At 46.6% G+C, this 23,919-nt stretch overlaps 1 protein-coding gene across 1 annotated transcript in view; it reads right to left on the reverse strand.

The window, feature by feature from the left end:
- Positions 1 to 23,919, reverse strand: part of LOC310849898 (digestive cysteine proteinase 1-like) — a 33,451-nt gene that overhangs the window by 5,113 nt on the left and 4,419 nt on the right. Inside the window, exons 2-8 of the mRNA XM_083750845.1 lie at positions 19,260 to 19,319; positions 11,941 to 12,033; positions 9,542 to 9,714; positions 6,480 to 6,723; positions 4,069 to 4,264; positions 2,031 to 2,224; positions 510 to 601 (exon numbers count right to left, since the gene is read on the reverse strand). Coding sequence (XP_083606971.1) covers positions 510 to 601; positions 2,031 to 2,224; positions 4,069 to 4,264; positions 6,480 to 6,723; positions 9,542 to 9,714; positions 11,941 to 12,033; positions 19,260 to 19,319 — 1,052 coding nt within the window. The remainder of the gene's footprint in view (positions 1 to 509; positions 602 to 2,030; positions 2,225 to 4,068; positions 4,265 to 6,479; positions 6,724 to 9,541; positions 9,715 to 11,940; positions 12,034 to 19,259; positions 19,320 to 23,919) is intronic.

Below are 23,919 nucleotides of genomic sequence, written 5' to 3' on the forward strand. Positions count from 1 at the left end.
GGAATGGAAAATGATGCCTTTTTGTATCCCTGCTCTGTGCTCCCCCTACTGAATAGAAGAGGGAAATTAAATGTACTAAATGAAGTATTAAAATAGACGTTGCCACTGCTTACCAGGAGGGAGGTGGTGGGGAGCTCAGTGCAGTGTAAGTGCACCAGCAGAATCACAGCATTATTTCCATCAGCATGCCTGTGCACCACACCAACCTCCCCATCATGTCTCCTGGTAAGCAGAAATGACACACCTGCTGGGTAGCTCTCCCTGTGGAACGTCCTCCATTCAGATGTCAAGGAGATGAAGAACTACACAACTTTTAGGAGACATCTGAAGGCAGCCCTGTATCGGGAAGTTTTTAGCCACCCAGAGTGGCTGGGGAAAATAATAGAGTAAATACTTTTCTCAGGAATGTGAACAGCTTGGACCTGTGTAGCATCCATTCGCTGAGTTCCCCAACACCTTCCAAATTAGTTGAAAGGAAATTCCCTGGTAAGACACAGGCGAGCTCTTACCTTGAGGAAGAGAGCCCCTTCGAGGGCTCCAGTGCTGGAGAAACTCCAGCAGGAGCCACACACAGCCTGGTCCTTAACTGGAGTCACTGCACCTGGAAGGGACAAGCAGAAAAGAGTTGAGATCCACCTGCACAACCATTTCCGTCGCCCTCAAGCTACTGCAACATCACTCCTTTTGGATGTGGAGCAGCAGAGGTGTGTAACTTCAAGGATGCGCCATTCGAGAGTTAATTCTATTTTCATTTTTAATTAAAACCAACTGGGGGACAGGGAGGGGCCACATTTGAGTGGAGCAGTAGTGCTGGGGAAATTTCTGCTTGCCCCATGCCTAGAAAATACAGATCAAAGAGGTTTCCCACTTGTCCATTCATTCTAGGCATGAGTTGGAATGGTTCTGCCTTTGCACTGTCTCCCAGGAAAACCCACTCTTTAATGCTAAATCGGAGCAAACATCAGTCCAAAGAAAACCCTACTGAGGTTTGCTCCAATTCAGCATTACAGAGCAGGTTTTCCTGGGAGAAAGCAAAAAGTGTGGATGAGCCCTTAGGGCAAACAGGGGAATACCTGTATGTATATTGGAATATCTGCATTTGGCTGGGAGAGGACTAATGCCCTCTTCTCCAAGTACAGTGGTATCCCGCAAGACGAACGCCTCGGAAGACGAAAAACTCACTAGACGAAGGAGTTTTTCGTTTTCTTAGCCGCTTTGCAAGACGCATTTCCCTATGGGCTTGCTTCGCAAAACGAAGCTTGCCCCGCAAGCTCCGGAGATAGCGGGGAAGTGCAGCGCGTCTTCCCCACTGTCCCCGGACCTCTTTTGAAGCAAGGGGCGGCGGGGAGAAGATCGCTTCTCCCTGTTGCCAGCCCCGCAATTTCCGGGGACAGAGGGGAAGGCGCGCGCGCGCCTTCCCCTCTGTCCCCGGACCGCTTTTGAACCAAGGGGCGGCAACGGGGAGAAGCGATTCTCCCCGCTGCCCCTTGCTTTAAAACAGGTCCGGGGACAGAGGGGAAGGCGTGCGGCGCTTCCCCTCTGTCCCTGGACGGTCTCCATAGGAACGCATTGATTGATTTTCAATGCATTCCTATGGGAAACCGTGCTTCGCAAGACGAAAAACTCGCAAGAAGAAAAAACCTGCGGAACGAATTAATTTCGTCTTGCGAGGCACCACTGTACCACCGCTCCAGTCGAGTTTCAGAATCTCCACAGCTGCTTTTCAGGCAAAAATAAAAAACATCAGGAGATTCTATTGCTCTCCTCTGCATTTCCCAAGGCTTAGGACCACAATTGCTTACAACAATTGGCGCCTATAGCTCAGAGATATAGCATCCGCCTTGCATGCAGACGGTCCCAGGTTCTGTCCCCAGCATCTCCAGGTAGGGCTGGGAGAGAGGCCAGCCTGAAATCCTAAAAAGCTGCTGCCAGACAGTATGGAACTTGATGGACCAATGGCACGACTCAGTATAATCCCCTTCTTATTTGTTCCTTTTGCCTACACAGGATTGCCTTCCAACACCACTCACCGTAAAGCCGCCAGTCCAAGCTCTCTGGCAGGATTAGGCCCACGTACATCTCCTCAGGGAAAGGCAGCCCATTGTTTGGCGCTGTGGTCTTGAGCTTGCCTCTCATCACAGCTATCTCGTCCTGGGTGAGGTCCGCCAAGTGGTTCAGCGCCAGCTTGTAGGAGAGGTTGGCGCGGTTCTTGGAATGGACAAACCTGGGGGTGGGGCAGAAAGAATGGGAAAGCTGGAGGAGAAAGGGCTGGGCTGGGCAGGGGGCGGCTCAGGCTTGTTGTCGTCCTCCCCTAACCCTCTTGGGGTTAAAGGTTCCTTGAACACTAACACACGGTTCTTGGAAGTACAGGGATAAAGCCAAAGTAGAAATTTGGTATGGCCAAATTCGCCTCACAGAGCTATAGTTCTCAGAGTGGTTTAACAGTCAGTCCCTCTTCCCAGGGAATTCTGGGAATTGCAGCCCCACAAGGGGAACAGGGGTCTCCTAACAAATCTCAGCAACATATTACCCTTCCAAGGATTCTTTGGGGGAAGCTCATGACTCTTTAAAGTGGCATAGCACAGTTTTCAACGTCCAGGGCACATATCAAGTCTTTTACAATGCTCCAGGCTTTCGACAGCAGATGAGAATTTTTTTAGTGTGGTGTTTTGATACTTGGTTTAGGCTGCTTTTTATTCTGCTGTTTTCATCAACACAGTTTCAGTACGTTTCTGTTACAATGATGTGCTTTGTCCCCGGTTGTAAATCGTCCTGATAAACTGGCACCGAAGGGAAGTATATAAATGTATTAAACAAAAGCTGCTTCAGAGCACAGTGCCAAAGCCTAGGTCAAAATGCAGGGAAGCAACTGAGCAGAGGGGCCCCAGCCTCGAGGAAGAGCCCCAAATGATCTGGGTCTTGATTTCAGCAAAGCTTAAGCCCCAAAACATGTGTTAAGTGGCAGCACAGGCTGGGATACTGGGATTTAAAATGAATTTTATTATATTGAACAGATTTAAAAACAATAAGGTAGCCTCAGACAAGCGTAGCTACAGTCACCTCAATATTATCATCAAAAAGCCAAGTGTGCCTCCATGCATGCATACATACATATGCAAGAGTACACACTTCCCCTTGAGGAACGGCTGTTGCTCATTGGTAGAAAATCTGCTTTGTGTGCAGAAGGTCCCAGGTCCAATTGCCAGTGTCTTCAGGTAAGGGTGAAAATGTTCTCTGCCTGAAACCCCAGAGAGCTGCTGCCAGTCAGTGCTGACAATACTCAGCTAGATGGACCAATGGTCTGACTCAGCTCAAGGAAGTTTCCCGTGTTCCTATTGGCTCTCTAACCCACTGGTCTTCAACTGGCAAGTCAGCAACCACTGCTGCCAGTCAGTGTTGACAGCAATGGTGTGAGCACTGGTGTGACTTGGTATAGAGCATCTCCCTATGTTCCTTCCCCTCACCTCCAGGAACCAGAGCCAGATCTAAATATATTGGTGCAAGATTTCAGATCCCATGCTTTGACTCTGACAGCACAGCCACCACCTGTTTCATAATTACTCCTTTTTATAATATACTCCATCAGTAAAGGTGAGATGGGATGACAGCGCTTCTCCATTAGCTCTGCTTGAAAAGCCACCAATATCTAGCTCCTCCTTTTCAAATATTTCAGTCCTAGGTAAGGTAAGGGGACCTCTGACCATTAGGTCCAGTCGTGGCCGACTCTGGGGTTGTGGCGCTCATCTCGCAAGAGCAGGGACCAAGCAACCGGAGCTCATCCTGTCGCAGGGATTGAACTGCCGACCTTCTGATGGCAAGCCCTAGGCTCTGTGTTTTAACCCACAGCGCCACCCCCGTCCCTCTATTCTAGGTAGTCATTATCAAAATAATGCAACTACCTCCTAAGATTGCTTCCCCCCTCTCCCCTCCCAGTCCCTTTTCCCTTTTGTGCTGTGCCTTTTAGATTGTAAACCTGAGGTCAGGGACTATCTTCTTGTGGCTCCCAGAGCCCTTTTTTTGGCTGAAGGACAGGATGAAAAATAAATAAATTCAAAGACAACCAATGACCTCATGTTGTGGGTGAAGGTGTGCTTCCTGTGTTCCATCTCCCGTTCATCGTCGTAGGTCTTTCCAAACCGTTTTCTGTATTGGTGGAACACTTGATGGGCTCGGTCCTCTTCTCCCCCCACAAAATCTGCCATGGGGTTTGCCATGATGTGATGCTCTGAGGAGTCGCCGGGCAGTTCATCGCATAGTTTTGTTTCTAGGGAGAAAATAACCAGGCAGATTTATTTATTTATTTCCTAATAAGTATACACTGCTTGATTGTAAAGAAATAAATAAAATCCTCAAAGCAGAATACACAAAGAGAATACAATGATAAAATTGTAAAGAGTTAAAAACAACTATTTAGAATATTCAAAAAATAAAATAAGCAGGGATTTCAACTAAAGCATCCATGGCAGGTGGCCACCCAGCCTGTGCTGAAAAACCTCCATTGAAGGGGAGTCCACAACCCCACAAGGAAGACTGTTCCACTGCTGAACAGCTCTTACTGTCAGAAAGATGTTCCTGGTGTTTAGTAAGAACCTCCCCTTCTTGTAACTTGAAGCCACTGGCTTCCTACCCTCCAGATCAGGAGAAAAAAAGCTTGCTCCATCTTCCATGTGATAGCCCTTGAGATATTTGAGGATGGCCATCGTTATCTCCCCTCAATCTCCTCTGTTCTAGGCTAAACATACCCAGCTCCCTCAGCCATTCCACATAAGGCTTGGTTTCCAGACCCTTGATCATCTTGGTCGCCCTCCTCTGCACACGTTCCAACTTGTCAATATCCTTCTTAAATTGTGGCGCTCAAACAGATCAATCAGTTATTGTCCCATCTATTCTCCTAACAGACAAGCAGGTAGAAGGTCTGAATATGGAGAGGCTGATTTAGCTGACACGTGGAAACAGAGGTCCAGTTGAGGAACGTCAAGCCTGGGGACTGATTGGAGCTCCTGGGGCTTTTCTGATTGTTCCTCGGGACTCTGCCCAGCCATGCCCCAGGCCAAACCCTTCACTGGCCCTGCTTATACCTCTTATTATACCTCTTGCTTGTCTGGATTGGTAGTGGTGTGTGTCTGGCCACATCTACCACTTGTTATGCAGCCCTAGGAAGGCAGCCCACATGGGAACGGGGCCCTCAGGTTGTCAAAGGTATCCCACTCTTGCATTAAAACTAAGGGTAGCCAATGTGGTGACTTCTAATCGTCTCTGGACTCCCAGTCCCATCAGCATGGCCAGCGGTCAGTGTGAGTTGTAGTCCAACAGCATCCCAAACACACGACATTGGCTCCTGCAGCACCAACCATAGTTTAAGATGAACTATGGTTTCCTGTGAATGAGCAGTGAGCTGCTGCACAGTAAAAGTTCCCACGACGCTCCTCCCACACAGCAACCCGATTGAGCCAGAATCTGGCTTGTTGTGTTATACAAACCCAGGTGCATGGTTTGTTTTCCCCCAAATAAACCACATGTGGTAAGCCATAAACACACCTTGGCTCCCACTTGTGGTTTGTCTGGAGAGAAACGAACCAGCCCAAATTCGAATGATGCAACGGGCCATATTCTGGCTTGTCTCATCAGCAGCAGCAGTGGCAGGATGGGGGTTTAAAACTACGCTTTTAATGTGTTCTGCAAAACCAGCTCAGAATATTCCAACTGGACCAGGAAGGTTCAGCAAAGAAATAAGCTCAACACAAAGGTGAAGAAATCACAGTAGTTTACGCTTTTCAGGAAAGAATAGGGTGGGTGCCTGCTAGGGAGGATTTGGGACAGAATATCTTGTCTTAAGGACTAGATACACACACACACACACACCACAATGTTCTGCCAGATCTTGTGCTACAGAACTATTTCATACTTTGTTGCCCTTGTGTTTGTTGTGGTTTGGTTGGCATTCCACAAAGTGCTCCAACCAGTTAGATCACATCCGCACCGTACAATTAAAGAACACATTTAGAACATGTTTAAAGCACATGACTTCCTTCAAAGAATCCCGGGAGCTATAGTTTGCTAAGAGTGCTTGGAACAGCAGCTCTGTGAGGGGTGCACTTTGTGGAATGCCAACCAAGCCACAGAAAACACAAGAGAGAAGCTGCAAAGCAGAAATGAACAGGGAACCTGCAGCCCTCCATGTGCCATTTGACTACAACTCCCACCTTCCCTGACAATTGGGCCATGCTGGCTGGGGCTGATGGGAGATGAAGTCCAACAACAGGCAAAGAGCCCCGGGATTCCTCACCCCTGCAGTGCAGAGGCTAGCATGTCAAACTCAGGCAGAAGATCCATTGCAAAGATGCGGACCTGCTTGAGGGCACACGTGGCCTTACAAAGTTGTTGAGCAAGATAAACCCAGATAAGTTGTTTTGCCGCTGTGAGCGAGATCACCCTAAGCTACTTGGAGGAAGGGTGCGGAAGGATAATCTCGTACTCACCATTCGGCTTCAGGTTGAAGACGGAAGCTGGGAAGCTGTTGGAGAAGTCGGTGTAATCTATTTCATACTTGTCGTAGTGGGACCCTAGCAAAGTGTTGAAGCCCTTCATCTCGTAGTGCACAGGCGACACACCGCAGCTGCTGTTGGTGACCCACATGGTGTAGATATTCTTCTTCTTGCCCCCGTAAGAGATGTTCTGCCACACGGTGCAGTATTTGCCTTTGTAGTATTCTTCCCTTATGGGCTGGGGAGGAGCAATGGAAAGGGCAGGCATGAAAAGGGCTGTAATCCAATGCGAGTCCTACCAATTCATAAACTTAAGTTAGCCCTATCCATCAATTCCAATGGGTTTGCTCTGAGTGGGACACGCACGGCAAACAACCCATTGACTTTAATGGGGATTATTCTTTTTAGTATGTCCACTCGGAGCAGAACATAGCTGGATGCAACCCAAGGTCATCATTCTGGTCTATCTAGCTCTCTTATGTCTCCTCCAAAGGTGGCCAATATGGTGCCCTCCATATATTGTTGGACTACAATTCTCATTGGAACCACCAGCTCTGGCCTGGGATGACAGGAGTTATAGTCCCAAAAGCTAGTTTGGTTCCCCCTGCTCTAGTCTCCCATAGCCTCCAAATAAATAGCCTACCAATTAAGCTGGACAGGTTGCCAGCGTCCACTGTGTAATACTGGAGTTCACTTGCAAGCTGCATCTATTGAATGATGCTTGCTTGCTTGCTTGCCGCATTTTTACCCCACTTTTCAGCCAAAAAAGGCCCCCAGAGTGGCTTGGGGCCAGATGGTTGCAGTAGCCAGGCAGCAGCAGGAGGGCATCACACGGACTCCTCTTGGTGTAGAGCAGGCATAGGCAAACTCGGCCCTCCAGATGTTTTGGGACTACAACTCCCATCATCCTTGACTACTGGTCCTGTTGGCTAGGGATGATGGGAGATGTAGTCCCAAAACATCTGGAGGGCCGAGTTCGCCTATGCCTGGCCTAGAGCTCCCCATCTCCCTCCCTGTTTTTTAAGTCTTCCAACTAAAGCAAAGTCACACATGCACACACACGGACGCACGGACACACACACTGACTTCACTATTCAGGGCAGCAGCTTGGCAAAAGTCAAGTTACAGCTTGTCATCAAACACATCTTCCCTGCAACGAGTGCCACTTTTAACAGCCACCGTGGAACAACTTTTCACGATTATCAAGGAACTGCATCTGGGCGAAGCCTATTTTGCATTCGTCCTGGAAGCTTGGCACATGCCAGAGCAGCTTATGGCAAGTAGCTGAATCACTGAGCCAAGCTGCCTGAGGACCTGCCACCCTCTTTCGACAGGAGCAGCTCTCTTGAGCCCTGTCAGAAAGGGAAGGGGCTGAAATGTCAAGTGACATCTGAAGCTGGCGGGTCTCCGTGCAAGCACAGTAGCCTCTGAAGCAGGTGTAGACAGGTAGGCTACAAGAGGCTGATGAACTGGGGAGGAGCTACAGCTCAGTGGCAGAGCACCTGCCTTGCACGCAGAAGGTCCTGGGTTCAATCCCTGGCATCTCCACTTAATAAGGAATCAAGTGGCAAATTTTTGCATGGGCCAAAGGACAAGGAGTCCGATGCTGATATAAGGCAGAGTACATAGCAGAAACTACTAGGTTTGAATCCCAGGCAGGCCTGGGAAGGTCCCCTTCCTAGAACCCTTGGGAGCCGTGGCCAGTTGGTGTAGGCAATACTGATCCGGATTAACCTTGGGTCTAAAAAGGCAGCTTCCTATGCACCTAATTCCTACGCCGTGGGAGACTGGGCTTGGAAGAGACTTTGAGGAAAGGACCATAGCTCTGTGGCAGAGCTCTATCACAGCCTCTCCTAATCTAGCACCCTCCTTAACACTTTGGACTACAAATCCCAGAGCCGATGCCCTTGCCCCAGCTGCAAGTCTCAGCTGCTTGCAACCAGCCCTATGATCTCCACGTATGTTGCACCTTCTAATGTGTGCTGGAAAGAAGAGCGCTTCCTCCTGCAAGTCCTATGTCCACCTGGCCTAGGGGGCGAGGCTCACACTCACCCTGAAAACAGCTAAAAGACTCCTAAAAAGCTCAACAACTTTCACCAAGAAGAATATGGCAACCCTAGTTTTACAATGTTTTAAACGGTTCTAATTTTGCTTCCTCTGTTTTGTTTTTGTCTGGTGGGGGTTGGGGTTGGTGGTTATTTTAATTTGGGTGTAACTATAAACTGTCATTATTGGTTTCTATTGATTTATTGGTTTGTTTGTTGCCTGTATAGGATATGTTTGATGTCTTGTTGTGTTTTTATATATGCGCAAACCCAGCCAGATGAGTGGGATATAAATAAAATTATTATTATTAATGTTATTACCAATGAGCAACCTGAAAGGTATGTCATGTTTATTGACAGGCAACTAAGGCTAAGCACCCAGTAGGCAAAGGTGACAGAATCACTCCATAGCAGGTGTCCCAGATCCAAGTGGGGAAGGGTCTTAGCTCAGACTGCTTTGCCTGCCAAAGGACCCAGGTTCAATCCTCAGCATCTCTGAGGTTGAAATCCTGGAGATCCACTGCCAATCAGTGCAGACAAAGGTAAAGGTAAAAGGTAAAGGACCCCTGGATGGTTGAGTCCAGTCAAAGACGACTATAGGGTGTGGAGCTCATCTCGTTTCAGGTCGAGGGAGCCGGCGTTTGTCCACAGACAGCTTTCCAGGTCATGTGGCCAGCATGACAAAACTGCTTCTGGTGCAACGGGACACTATGACGAGTGCCAGAGCGCATGGAAACACTGTTTACCTTCCCTTCGCAGTGGTACTTATTTATCTACTTGAACTGGTGTGCTTTCGAACTGCTAGTTGGCAGGAGCTGGGACTGAGCAATGGGAGCTCATACCACTGCACGGATTCGAACTGCCGACCTTCCGATCGGCAAGCCCAAGAGGCTCAGTGCTTTAGTGCAGACAATACCAAGCAGGGTCGACCACAAGGGGAGGATATATTATAAGGCCACCTGCTCTTCAGTTCAACCCTAAACATTTGACTGCTGAGTTCCGCTTGCTCACCTTGAAGCCTTTAAAGCTGGGAAAGACGCCTTGCGGTTTCACAGGTCCATCTTTGGTGCCGTTCAGCTGGAAGCACTTCTCGGCATTCACGACGTCCTCTGTGGTTTGCGGGGTGAGCTTAAACATGGTGCCGTAGGGCTTCGTGCTCCCAAGCTGCAAGGTCACCACTTGGCCTGCAGCAGAAGCAAGGGGAGAAACCGGCAACAGCCATAAAGGAGAGGAAATACAAATAGGCAGTAAGAGCTCATCCTTGTGCAGGCAGATGGCTCCTGTAGACATGTGCTAATAATCAGAGATCTAGCAAGCAACCCCACCCCGCTCACCAAAGTACACAAGCCAGAAAGGGGCAGGGGAGGGGTTGGAAGGCACTAAAGGGGTGGGGGTGTCTGACAGTGCCAGGGTCCCACATGCATTTTAACCCTGTCTTTCGACTGTGGTTTGAAAGCCCTCTTTTATTGTTGCTCCACACACACACACACACACACACACACATTTTAAAGCAGACTGCCCTGAAAGAATCATGGGAACTGCAGTTTACCCTTCACAAAGCAATGATTCCCAGCACCCTTAGCAAACTACAGCTCCCAGGATTCTTTTTGGGGGGGAGGGGGGACAGGTGCTTTAAATGTATGGTGTATACACAGCCTGTGTTGCTTTTTATTGTTGCAAATCTCTTTGAAGGTTCTTGAAAGAGCCAATAAGAAGATCAGGAATGTTTTAGGAATGAGTCAAAATATTTGGAAGAGCAAGCATGTGACGTGGGCCAATCTGAATGAGGAAGATCACGGGAGTATCCTGTGCTCACAATTCAGTACGAGTTGTACAGGCTACAGCTGCCCACTGAGTGCATGCTAATTTTTTTTTATTTAGCTTAGCTTTCAATCAAATCAAATGTAAATAAATTCAGAAATGTAAATTAAAGCAAATGTGAATGCATTTGCAGAATGCCAAGAAGCAAATAAGAGGTCTGAGGTCCTGAAGGAAGCAGGAGAGCTTACACTTTAAATAAACATGACCAACTCACTCAAATGAACAACTCTCTTTAATAATAGTAAATAAATTTAATTCAACAGCAAGCAAGCAAGCAAAGATTATCTTCGGCTGCAGACACACCTTTTAAATCTGCCCCCCCCCCCATTAACAACTAAATGTTGAGGTGAGCATTCCAACTATTTAATTAATTTAAGGCTTGCAGCCTCAGCATAATCAAAGGTCACTAGGGGAGTGGGAAGATCATTTCCAGTTTAACAACACTGGAGGCTGCTGCTTAAGTTCAAAAGGTATCCCTTAAAACAGGGATGGAGACTTTGTGAGCCTCCCCACCCTGCTTAAGATCGGGGACTTAGAAGGGAAGTGGGGAGGGACTTCAAAAGGAACGGAGAGGAGACTTGCAAAAACCCTTTTGAGAATCTCCCCCCTCCACTATAAATCCTGGATCTCATTTAGATCTTGCTCCGATCTTTAATCTCAGTGCATTAGCTGCCAGCGATTCTTCAGCCGTGATTCTTGCATCACGGGGAGCTGGGCTAGGTGGCCTTTGGTATCACTAAAATCCTGTGATCAAATCCTGCTGCCTACGCTGTGTGGCCCTGTTTATTGTTGGGAGCAGGACTGTGCGGCCAGTGCAGGATTGAACCCTGTTCACTCACTAGTCAGCATGCAACACCAGTGACAATGGTGAAGGACAGGTGGGTTGTGGTTTGGGGAAAACGTCTTCTGGGCAAGACTGACCTGCAGGCCGGAATTTCCCATTCCTGGTGTAGACATCGCCGAGCCAAATGGACCAGTTGTCTGACTTGGTGTAAGTGAGTTTCCTATGCTTATTGCTACTGTCGTTAAAGAGCTAGAAGGGGGGTCTCCATCGAAGCATCAGCTCCAGGTTTTGCAGGGTCCTTGGACAAGATGCCCCTCACCCCCCATGGCCTCCCTCCTTCCTTGAGTCTACTTCCTCCTCCCTGCCACAATATCAGGCTGCTGCTGCCCTTCCTCCTTATGACTGCTACCAGTTGCTTGCTAGCCAGGCAGAGGGCCAATGAGCCAGCAGGCAGTAGCAGCTGAGAAGGTTGCCTTGGTGAAGAGGATGAGCAGGTCCAGTGCACTCCTTGCTGGGGGACGGGCCTTGGCTGACACCCAACCATGTTGTCCCTACTCCATCGTCTCATCTTGTTTGGTCTGGGATATCTGCTGGGAACTTTCTACTCCACTGCAGAAACCCACTTCTGCCTGTATTATTACTGCATTTACATCCTACCTTTCCTGCAAGGTGCTCAAGGTGACATCTGCAGCGCCTCCTCTTCTCCATTTCCATCGTATTATTTGGAGCATGAGGTCTCCCATACCAGACCCAAGAGCATTTGGCATCTCCTTCCCACCCCACTGCCCTCTCTACGGCTTCTTACCATCGTAGTACTCGATGCGACTCTTGTTCCCAGTAAGGTTGTACCAGGCTTCAAAGGGCTCTTCGATTTCGGCATAAGGGAGGTTGATGATTCCTACAGGACACAATGAGAGTTTCCAGGTGAGGGACTCAGAGGAAGGACTTTTTGGCTGCCTGCATATAAAGTAACCTCACATGATTACGCTCACATCCACAGGGTATGCTCCAATGTCTCTGTAGTTGTTGCTGTGACAGAATTGGATTTATAGTGGGCAACCAGATCAATGTTCTATGTAGCTTGGGATTTCCCCCCTGTATCTGCGGAAGCTCCCCTGATTTTCAAGGGCTCTAAAACACACAGGGAACCTTTGAAAACTTCCTAGGTAAAGGTAAAGGGACCCCTGACCGTTAGGTCCAGTCGTGACCGACTCTGGGGTTGCGGCGCTCATCTCGCTTTATTGGCTGAGGGAGATGGCGTACAGCTTCTGGGTCATGTGGCCAGCATGACTAAGCTGCTTCTGGCGAACCAGAGCAACTCACGGAAACACCATTTACCTTCCTACCGGAGTGGTACCTGTTTATCTACTTGCACTTTGACATGCTTTCGAACTGCTAGGTGGGCAGGAGCAGGGACCGAGCAACGGGAGCTCACTCCGTCGTGGGGATTCAAACCACCGACCTTCTGATTGGCAAGTCCTAGGCTCTGTGGTTTAACCAACAGCGCCACCCGCGTCCCTTGTAAACTTCCTAGCTTGCCTCATAATATTGTATTTGCAACTGTTATTCACTCATTGGGTTGTACGCAATGCTAAAGATATGCAAAGTAGACCCATTGAAATTAATTTACATGAATAAGTTAGGCCTGTTGACTATGTTAGGTCTACTTCAGGGAACTGCTCAGAGTGAAACTTAAAGCTGGATACAACCAGTAATGTATGTGTGTGAAGTGGCTAATTTCCCAAAGGAAAATGGGGCAAGGGGGGGGGGATTCCACTGTGGAAAATTGTCTGACTCTTATCTATTTTTGCCCATGTTTTTAAATGGAGGACACACCTGAATGGAAGACTGAAGTTGTTAAGGGGGGGGCGGGAATACTGTAAAGTGCCAAACATCACCACGAATGCACTGGTTCCAATTCTCTCTCATTGTGAAAGCAGTGCGACTCTCATTTCATTGGAAAGATTGCTCAGAGTGCCTGAAATCTTAATGTTTGTGGAATGCATTTAATATGTCATTCTTGTGGGCTGAAACAGACAAGGCCTGCTGAAGGCCTGTCTAGCTGAATCACTCTGACAACCTTAGGGATGGCAAAAATCCTTAACACCACCCCCAGCCCTCTCCATGTGGCCCTCAGAACTCTTCCCAGGCCTCACCTCTCAGTGCCCCCCCACTTTACACCCTTAAGTGCTTTTTCCTTCCTGGCTGCAATGATCATGGCACTGACACAGTGGGGAATACTGCCCCCCCCAACAAAAATCCTGGCTACACCCCTACTCAGAGGCTGCTGATTTGTTACCAGGTCAAATGCAAGGAGTTTGTGTTATTAGTATAGAAAGCTCTCAAGAACTTAGGATCATTGGCTGCCTTAACCTACTTAAATGATTCAGTCTGCAGAACTGGAACTTTTACAAGTGCAATATATAGTAACGTTTATGTCACACTTGAAAGGAAGTGATCCCTCAGTGTGGCAGCACTTACAGTTTAGAACCCCCTGCCCATTTATTTTAGGCAGGAGTCTTTGATTTTCTGTTTTCAGCCCCTGCAAAAAAAAACTTTGTTGGGCGAGCTAACCCAGACATGAAATGTTCATGTGTAGTTTTATTATGTATATTTGTTTTAGCACTGCTTATTTTATTTATATTTTAACTGCATGCTGATTTTTTAAATGTTTGGTATTTTTCAATAAATAATTTACAGATAATATTTTATATTATTATTTTATATTAGAGGTTTTTGTCAACTCAGCACTATATAAATCTTGCTAAATTAAATACGGAAATAAAATGAACATGTGAAGAAGGAATTATGCTCTGGAAAGGAGCAGAGGATGGCTGTGTGTGTGTGTGTGTGTGTGTGTGTGAATGAGTCACCCAGTAGTGCTCACTGGGGCTGATGGGAACTGTAGTCCAAAACATCCAGAGGGCACCAGGTTGAGCAAACATTTGCCCAAGGGCTTTGTCAGCACTGAGATTTTAAAAGGCATTTCGAAAGGTTTAAACTCTATTGTTCTTCCGATCTGCAAATTCAAATGGAAGTTGAGAAATCAATGCAAAGTTTTGCTTAACACGGTTTCTGCAAGTCACGGCAATAAACAACTTGTTTGCCAAGTTGAAATTCACAAGAAGGTAAAGATTTGTCTCGCTGGATTTGAGACAGACTGTGCATCGCTTTAAATCACACTGGCCAACTCACAGCATCTCTTCCCCACGTTTCCCAGTGTCCTTTTGTTCAAGCAGACAGGTGAGATGCCAGTTTTGTTGGGCTCAGTATTTCCGTGCACTTGGGTCACCTACAACGTGGAGCCAAGGTGGGGAGGCCCAAGTGCAGCACCAACCCCCTGCATGCCAGCTTTAACTAGAAGTTGATGGGAGACATTTCAGGGACGCAAATGCATTTCAAAGACAATGAATATTTTGGCCCCAGTATTCTGTTTCCAGCAGCAGACAATCAGATAGATGCTGCTAAACTCATAAGCGGGGCATGAAGACAACAACCTTCCACACCTTTGTGTCCAGCATCTGGCATACAGGAAATGTTGCTGAGATATACAAAGACTTTTTTTTTTACGGTGTGATGATGTTCTTGGGAAATATTATTTTGCACTTCCTCTTTTTTGCACAGCACAACATTTGTTGTGATGAAACAGCTGCTTCTCCAGCAACATGGGTGGGATTGATCTGCCTGGAGACAGGCTTAAGAAAGGACACAGTGAGAAGCCTGAGGTTCTCCTGTTAGTTGACTACAACTCCCATGATCTCTGGACCACTGTCTGTGCTGGCTGGGGCTGATGGGGGTCAGAGTCCAACAACATCTGGAGGGCCACAGGTTTCCCATCCCTCCATCATACTCACACCCTGGATAAATTAATACTGACTTTCCACAACCCCAGATGCTGAGGCTGATGGGAGATGGACTCCCAAACATCTGGAGGGCATCAGGTTGGGAAAGTCTGGATTAATCTGATGAAATGCCACACTTTACTTCAGTTCCCCTATTACTAGACCCAGGTTAAAATATCCACTTAACCCACTGAAAAACTTTATACTATCATCATTCTTTGGCTAGCACTGGGTTCCTCAAACGTGGGTCTCCAGCTGTTTTTGGACTACAATTCCCATCATCCCTGACCACTGGTTTTGCTAGCTGGAGTTTGGGAAACCTTGGCTAGCATGAACAAGACCAAACGGCGTTAGATCTGTGCTCTTCAGCCTTGGGTCCCCTGATGTGGTTTGACTACAACTCCCTTCATCCAGCTTAGCCAATGGTCAAGGATGATGGGAATCGTAGTCCAACCACACCTGGGTAGGGACCCAAAACTGAAGAACACGACATTAGATATTTCCGAAATGATTGCAGGAGGGGGCGGGAATGGCAGCTTGCCTACTGTTCCTATCAAAAGAATTATATTGGGCAAATAAGGACACACCTTGGCACAACCCAGTCATTGTACTTCTGCCTGAAGCTGCCAAGAAGAATTGTAGCTGAGTTTCCACACTTCCACGGGAGAGTCACAGAGTTGTTCTTTTTGTGTGTGTACATCCTGCTATGCCCCATCTATGCAAACCTGGTGCCCTCCCGGTGTTTCGGACTACAATTTCCACCATGGGCTGTGGGGAGCTGCATTCCGAAACATTACTGGGCGTGGCATGGGTGGGGAAGGTACAATTCACCTAAGCCATGTATTTTTTTCATGAAAAGCACAATTGTACAATGACTTCCACAGCTTGCAAAAGGAAAAAGATCTTGGGAAGCATTTGGGGACATATCTGTGTATCGGCCGGTAGGTAGAATTACATACAGCTGCCGCCAATTTGGCAATCAGAAAGGCACTGTGGGCTTTTCAGTGTCACTGCTCAAATATTTTAATGGTTGTTAAACAGCAGCCAACGAAGTGTTTCTAGAACAAATTAAAATATAGATTTAAAAACAAGGCAATAAATGACACCCACTGGAAACAGGAAACTTAACAACGAAAGTGTGCTAGTGACACATTCCACTGTCGGATACATCTCTGCCTAAGGCAGAACAATTCTTCTTCCTTGGTTTTCATTGTGGACTTGATGCCATTTATGCATGCAAGTTTTGCACGTAGTGCCATCCTCATCAACATGACGTCCCATACAGTATTTCCCTTCCAATTTAATCCACATTTACCATTTTCATGTATTATTATTATTATTATTATTATTATTATTATTATTATTATTACTACTACTACTACTACTACTACTTATCTGGTTCTCTTTGCTTTGTAGAACAAGCGGTGATCTGTCTATCTGTTATTTTCTAAACTAGCCTTCTCCAACTGGGTGTCCGCCAGATGTTTTGGACTACAACTCCCATCATCCCTGACATCCCTAGTCATGCTGGCTAGGGCTGATGGGAGTAGGACTCTAAAAAGTTCTGAAGGGCACAAGGTTCGGAGAATGCAGTTTCCACTTTCCGGCAGAGGTTATCCAGGGTTTCAGAGAGGGGGCATTCCTAGCCCTTCCTGGAAATTTTGTGGATCTTCTGCACGCAAAGCAGATGGTCTACCACTGAGCCACCTTAAGCAAAAATCGGCTACATACTGCCCAACTAATATGTGAAAAATGTTGTGTCTAGCATGGCTGTCAGCTACAAGCATAAGCATTCTTATGTGTGTCCCTGGAACAGTCAAAGTAAAGGTAAAGGGACCCCTGACCATTAGGTCCAGTTGTGACCGACTCTGGGGTTGCGGCGCTCATCTCGCTTTATTGGCCAAGGGAGCCGGCATTCAGCTTCTGGGTCATGTGGCCAGCATGACTAAGCCACTTCTGGCAAACCAGAGCAGCACACGGAAACACCGTTTACCTTCCTGCCGGAGTGGTACCTATTTATCTACTTGCACTTTGACACGCTTTCAAACTGCTAGGTTGGCAAGAGCAGGGACTGAGCAACGGGAGCTCACCCTGTCACAGGGATTCAAACCACCGACCTTCTGATCATCAAGTCCTAGGCTCTGTGGTTTAACCCACAGCGCCACCCGCGTCCCTTCCCTGGAACAGTTAGGAAGAGCTATTTCACCAGATTCCCAGGAGAAGTGACTAACACATTCAAGCACAATCCTTTTAATTTTGCTGAATCTAATCACAGTTTTGCATTAGAGCTGCCTGTCAGGTTTCATCACCAGCTAAATTATATTCCTGGAAGGAGAGCTTAATAATGGGAGACCTACTTGCCTCAGAGTATCTCAGGAAGCTTTGCACATACTTGTTCAGGTTATACAGGAAGGGGCTAAATTGAGGCAGGAGGAAAGAGGAAAGATTGGATTCCACAGAAATCCCCACCCTTATCATTTGTCTCAGGAGAAGATGCAGATTACCCTCTAGGTTTAGCTTCCCACCGAGTCAGCAATGGTGCAAACATGCGTTTCCGGGACACTTACTGGGATATGCTAACTAGAAGCTCTTAATGCAAGCAGGTTAAAATGTGTAGCAAGATGAAAGAAACATTAATGAGATGGCAGCATTGGGCATAAGGCATTCCAAAAAAGCGGAGCATCATGGTTTACCTAGTAGTAGTGACCCCTCTGCTAAAGTTTACCTAATGCTGCAATTTCTAACATTAGTGACTCCTCCCAACTGTCTCTGACTGCATAATGAGCAATAAACAACTAGTTTGTTTACTTCAGGAATGGGGAACTTGTGGTCCTCCAGATGTTGTTGGACTCAGTGGCGTAGCGTGGGGGGTGCAGGGGGGCCGGCCGCACTGGGCGCAACATCTGGGGGGTAGGGTTAGGGTGCGCAAATCCACGGGTTAGGGGGCGCAAATTACTTGCCTTGCCCCGGGTGCTGACAACCCACTCTACGCCACTGGTTGGACTACAACTTTCATCATAGCTGGTCATTTGCCACACTGGCTGGGGCAGACGGGAGCTGCAGCCCAACAACAGATTCCTCAACCTTGGTTACTTCATGCTTCCTGAACAGGACCAGAAGGCTTTGTGCACTGCCGCTCTTGCAAGCAAAGAATGATGGGCAATTCGTGGGCCCTTCGATTTTAATGCAGAAACATGTCCAAAACTAGGGTGTCTATGAATAGGCTGTTTCCAACCTAGAGATTTCCCATAGCTCGGAACTCTTAGGAAGCCCCACATATTATTTTCCAGTGTGGTCCCTATACAGTGGTACCTCAGGTTACATACGCTTCAGGTTACAGACTCCACTAACCCAGAAATAGTGCTTCAGGTTAAGAACTTTGCTTCAGGATGAGAACAGTAATCGTGCTCCAGCGGTGCGGCAGCAGCAGGAGGCCCCATTAGCTAAAGTGGTGCTTCAGGTTAAGAACAGTTTCAGGTTAAGTACGGACCTCTGGAACAAATTAAGTACTTAACCTGAGGTACCACTGTATTCCAAAATGGAGGCTTGCAATAATAAAGGATCCACTAATTCTCAGCTAAACTTAGGCTACTTTGCACAATTCCAGATGCAACTTCTACTGCTCATGAAGGGACACCTGCACCCGCTGCACAACCACAGCCATAAGAGACACAAGCGTGGTTCAAGATGGATTCAGTGTCTCTACCTGCACATTTTGGGGGAAAGGTCATAGCTTATGTATACAGAAGGTCCCGGGTTCAATCTCCAACAACTCCAAGAAGGGCTTGGGGAGGCCCCTCTCTGAAGCTCTGGAGAGCTGCTGCCAGCCAGTGCAGTCATTGGTCTGACTTGGTTTCCTATGTTCCTACATCAACTAGTTTTCTGCACAGGAACAATGGCCATCCACTGAAGGGAAAAGTGACATCAGAAAGCAGCTTAGGAGCTTGACTAGGGCACAGCCTGACTCCCTCCTTTGGCAATCTTCACAGAACTCTAGCCCAATGGTTGCCATTAATTTGATTTGAATTAATTTTATAATGAAATGATTTTAGAATGTTGTATTATTTTATTGTTGTTAGCCACCCTGAGCCCGGCTTCGGCTGGGGCGGGCGGGATATAAATAAAAAATTATTATTATTATTATTATTTATTATTGGCTAGACATATAGCAAAGTTGCCCAAACCAGACATTTTGGTCAAAAGCAGGAAGAACCACTCCACTGCATGCGCACGCATGTGTTTGTGCCACCTGCCTCTGAAAAGCCATATGAGTGACGCTTACCTTTGACGTGGTACAGGTCTCCAAAATCAGGGGTTATCCTTGAATGAGCGCACCCATTTCCTGAAATAAGAAAAAAAATTGGTAGCATTGAATGCCTCACAATGGTGATGTAGAAGCGATTGAACAAAGGATGCCCATTGTAGAAAAAATGTCCCTGACCTGAGCTACAAAAACCAGAAGGCCCTTGTTTGAATTTTGTCTCTGTCAGGAACTTACCAAGTGGCTTTTACCCTCTCAGTTATCCTCACTTCCCACATCTGCAATATGGGGATAATACTACCCATGCCAATTTACTGTTTGGGGCTTTTGTGAGGATTACAACTAGAGAATGCGTGTGAAACGCATTAAACATTTGAACGTGCTATACAAATGTTAAGTCTTAATATTTCAGTTGGCACTGGACATTTCATGGACTGACAGATATTCACAAGCCAACCAATGACAGCTTTACAGCATGAATTGCTGGGCGAGTTCTCCGAAGGGTAATTTGGCTGCTCTTAAGTAAAAATTTTTAGGACACACACCTCTTCATTCTGCTCATACTTAGAAGACTGTGTTTCTACTCTCCAGCCCCAGACACTGTCACCAGCTCTGCTCCTGCAACTGCTTCAGAGGAGGGACTGATCTTTATCAAGGGCAAGGCAGCCAGCCCCACTACTGACATCAGTTGTATCTTTTGGAGCTAGAGCTTTCTTTCTTCTTCTTCTCCTCCCTCTTCCTCCTTTTTCCTTGTGTGTCATTTAGTTTTAGATTATGAACTGGAGGTCAGAGACCATCTTAGAGTTGATCTTTGTAAGCCTCTCCAATATAATTTTTGACTAAAGAGTATAAATGCTGTAGAAACAATCAATCAATGTCGACTTTTGGATGAAAGGATTTGCAAAAATACAGTTTTTAAGATTGCGATTTGATTAGGTAAAGGTAAAGGTACCCCTGACCTTTTTTTAAAAAAAAAATATTTATTAAAATTTTAACAAAATACAACAAAGAAAAGAAAAAACACAAAGCAGAAAAATACACAAAGCACAAAAAATAGGTAACAATAGAAAAAAGAAAGAAAAAATCCATTATTCTTTTTCTAACTTTGAAGCTCATATCCTTATTTCATTGACCTCCTCACACCTCCCCTTTTTGTATTCCCATTTACATAATCAAAACAGCAAATCCTTACCCTCTTTCCATTTATCATCTTTAGCTTTGTATCTTAACATATCACAACTCCAATATTTTCATCCATAAATTCATTTTTGCATACTCCTTCTAACTTTGTCACTAATACCACTTATTTTTAATCCAACATCATTTTAACATTCATAAATTTTACACTGTTTCTGTAGATAGTCTTTAAATTTCTTCCAGTCCTCTTGCACCAGCTCTTCTCCCAAGTCTCGGATTCTGCCAGTTATTTCCGCCAGTTCCATATAGTCCATTACTTTCATCTGCCATTCTTCCAGGGTGGGTACATCTTGTGTCTTCCAATACTTTGCGATGAGTATTCTTGCTGCTGTTGTAGCGTACATAAAAAAATTCTATCCTTCTTTAACACCAATTGGCCGACCATGCCCAGAAGAAAGGCCTCTGGTTTCTTCAGGAAGGTGTAGTTAAACACCTTTTTAATTTCATTATAGATCATTTCCCAGAAAGCCTTGATCTTTGGGCATGTCCACCAAAGGTGAAAGAATGTACCTTCAATCTCTTTACATTTCCAACATTTGTTATCGGGCAAATGATAAATTTTTGCAAGCTTGACTGGGGTCATGTACCACCTGTACATCATTTTCATAATATTCTCTCTTAAGGCATTACATGCCGTAAATTTCATACCGGTGGTCCATAACTGTTCCCAATCCGCAAACATAATATTATGACCAATATCTTGTGCCCATTTAATCATAGCTGATTTGACCGTTTCATCCTGCGTATTCCATTTTAAGAGCAAGTTATACATTCTTGATAATATCTTAGTTTTGGGTTCTAATAGTTCCGTTTCCAATTTTGATTTTTCCACCTGGAAGCCAATTTTTTTGTCCGAATTGTAGGCCTCTCTTATTTGAAAATAATGAAGCCAGTCTCGCATTTTGGTACCCCTGACCATTAGGTCCAGTTGTGGCTGACTCTGGGGTTGCGGCGCTCATCTCGCTTTATTGGCCAAGGGAGCTGGCGTACCACTTCCGGGTCATGTGGCCAGCATGACTAAGCCGCTTCTGGCAAACCAGAGCAGCGCACGGAACCGCAGTTTACCTTCCCACCGGAGCGGTACCTATTTATCTACTTGCACTTTGAAGTGCTTTCGAACTGCTAGGTTGGCAGGAGCAGGGACCGAGCAACGGGAGCTCACCCCGTTGCGGGGATTCGAACTGCCGATCTTATGATCAGCAAGTCCTAGGCTCTGTGGTTTAACCCACAGTGCCACCCGCATCCCATTGCGATTTGATTAAAATGCAGCAAATAGAAATGGTTGTTTGGATGACAGAAGAGGAAATGGGAGAGTTTCAGGTGCTACATTGGAAAGCACCACAGAAGCAGGATTAAAAATTGCGCAAGTGCAAAAATAGGGGACCAAACCCAAAATATGTATCTGATAAGCTTGTCTTAAAGAGATGCTTTAACAGCAGTGCCAAGGAACACCTATGACTCCTAACCTTATAACGCTTGTCCCTGTCATTAAGCAACTTTCAGTTTGGAATGACTACTAAACAACGCACAAACCAAAGCCGACACACCCTGAGAATGGGGCCCGCCTCTTCCTTGATGCCAGCATTTCCCGCAAAGGGGGCAAGCTCCTAATTTGCAGATGCAAGAAAGGTTGTGTGACATCGCAGCATACGAACCTCCCACTGTGAAGGACAGCAAGCCTTGCTACATTCTATTCCCCTTGTATTGTACTATGTACTGTAATTCTTACTATTAAACCTGAATTTAATAAATAAATCAGTTTTGTCACATCTGTGCAAAGCTGACATGGAACAAGCAGCCCCAGTTGCTACTGGCTCCCGGCTAGGGTTGGAGCATTTGGGCGAGCAGGTTGCATGAAGCAGCCTCTAATTTGGAAGCAGGAAAGCTTCAGGAGGAGACATGCCTTGCTGCTCTCCAAGTTCATCCATGTCAGCATTTTTCCTGAAGATCCCAAAATCCAACTGCCTTCCATAGTGGGGAAGGGCTATAGCTCATTGGTAGGGCATCTGCCTTGCATGCAAAAGGTCCCGGGTTCAATCCTGGGCATCTCCAAGTAGGACCGGGAGAGGCTCCCGTCTGAAACCTTGGAGAGCGACTGCAGGAGCTGGATGGTCTAATGGTCTGCCTTGGAATAAGGCAGCTTCCTAAGTATTAGGAAAGTAGGTTAATGAAACACCAGAACAGGGTATGCCAGAGGAGAGGGCAGATTATTCCACCTGGCAAACTGAAACGCTTGCGATTAAGGGAACGATCAGAAGAGCACAATGCTGAATTCCTCCCTGGACAGCACTGGAGTGGCAAATTCAGACAGCCAGAGCCACACACCCTTCTAAGATTATATAATAATTTTAGAAGGTTGCATCATCTCACAATTGTACAACAATAATAATTAGGGACACGTTGCAGCAATCACTGCAGCTCTCCATGTGTTGCCTTTCAGCTAGATCTACTCTTTCCTGTGCACATGCATGGGCAAATGATACAGAGTACCTTCTTTCTAAGTGACTTAAGCTGTGTTCCCCTTGAAGTTCCTTTGTATGTAACAGAATTTGCACACTGTTTCTTTGAAATGGAAGTGCCTTGTGTTTTCAGTGTTGCCAAATGCTTAGCTTTGGAGCATACAGAATGAAGCCGATTCCTCCCAGTTCTTCCCACGTTCCTTCTGCAGAGTGACCCTAGGAGCCCATCCTCAGGAGCTGATTCACCTCCTTTCATTCTGCTTGATCCCAACTAGCACAAACAGTGAGAAGACTACTTCTCAGTGGCTAAAAAGCTTTCGCTTCCTAGTGTTTCAGCAGCTCTAGGACAATGCTGCAGAAATAGTGACAGGACTTTGACACCCACCCACACGCACACCCCAAACCTGGACCACTGCACCTCTGTCCGTGGGGCACCCAATGAACTTGAATAGTGGGAGATTCGGGACGTAAGAAATAATTTTTCACACAGATCATTCAGGGTACAGCCATCCTAGGCCTCCAGCATAAGCCACTGAAAATCAACAATGCAAAAACACTCAATGAATAGCTCAGTTGGTTAGAGAGTGGTGCTAATAATGCCAAGGTTGCAGGTTCGATCCTCGCATGGGACAGCTGCATATTCCTGCATTGCAGGGGGTTGGACTAAGTGATTCTCAGGGTCCCTTCCAAATCTACAGTTCTATGATTCCTATGGAAGTGGAGTGAGCAGGGATGGGGGAACCTTGGACCCGAGGGGCAAAGGCAGCCCTCTATCTGGCTCCCTTGGCCACACCTCTCACAAGCCTCACTTCCCTCCCAAAAGGTTTTTACCTGGCTCAGAGTGCTTCCTGCTTGCCTGGATAGAGGACAGAAAGGGGTGTGGGGGTTTCTGCAGAAACTAGCCTATTGCATGAAGGATAAAATTTGCATTAATTGCTCCACCCACTTTTGCCACTGTCCCGCCCACTGCTTGCATACAACCCTCAGAAGGCTTCTCAGAAAGGAGTGTGACCCTCACACTGATT

This window comes from Podarcis gaigeae (genome assembly GCF_964106915.1).
Source record: "Podarcis gaigeae genome assembly, chromosome: 8".
Classification (NCBI taxonomy): domain Eukaryota; kingdom Metazoa; phylum Chordata; class Lepidosauria; order Squamata; family Lacertidae; genus Podarcis; species Podarcis gaigeae.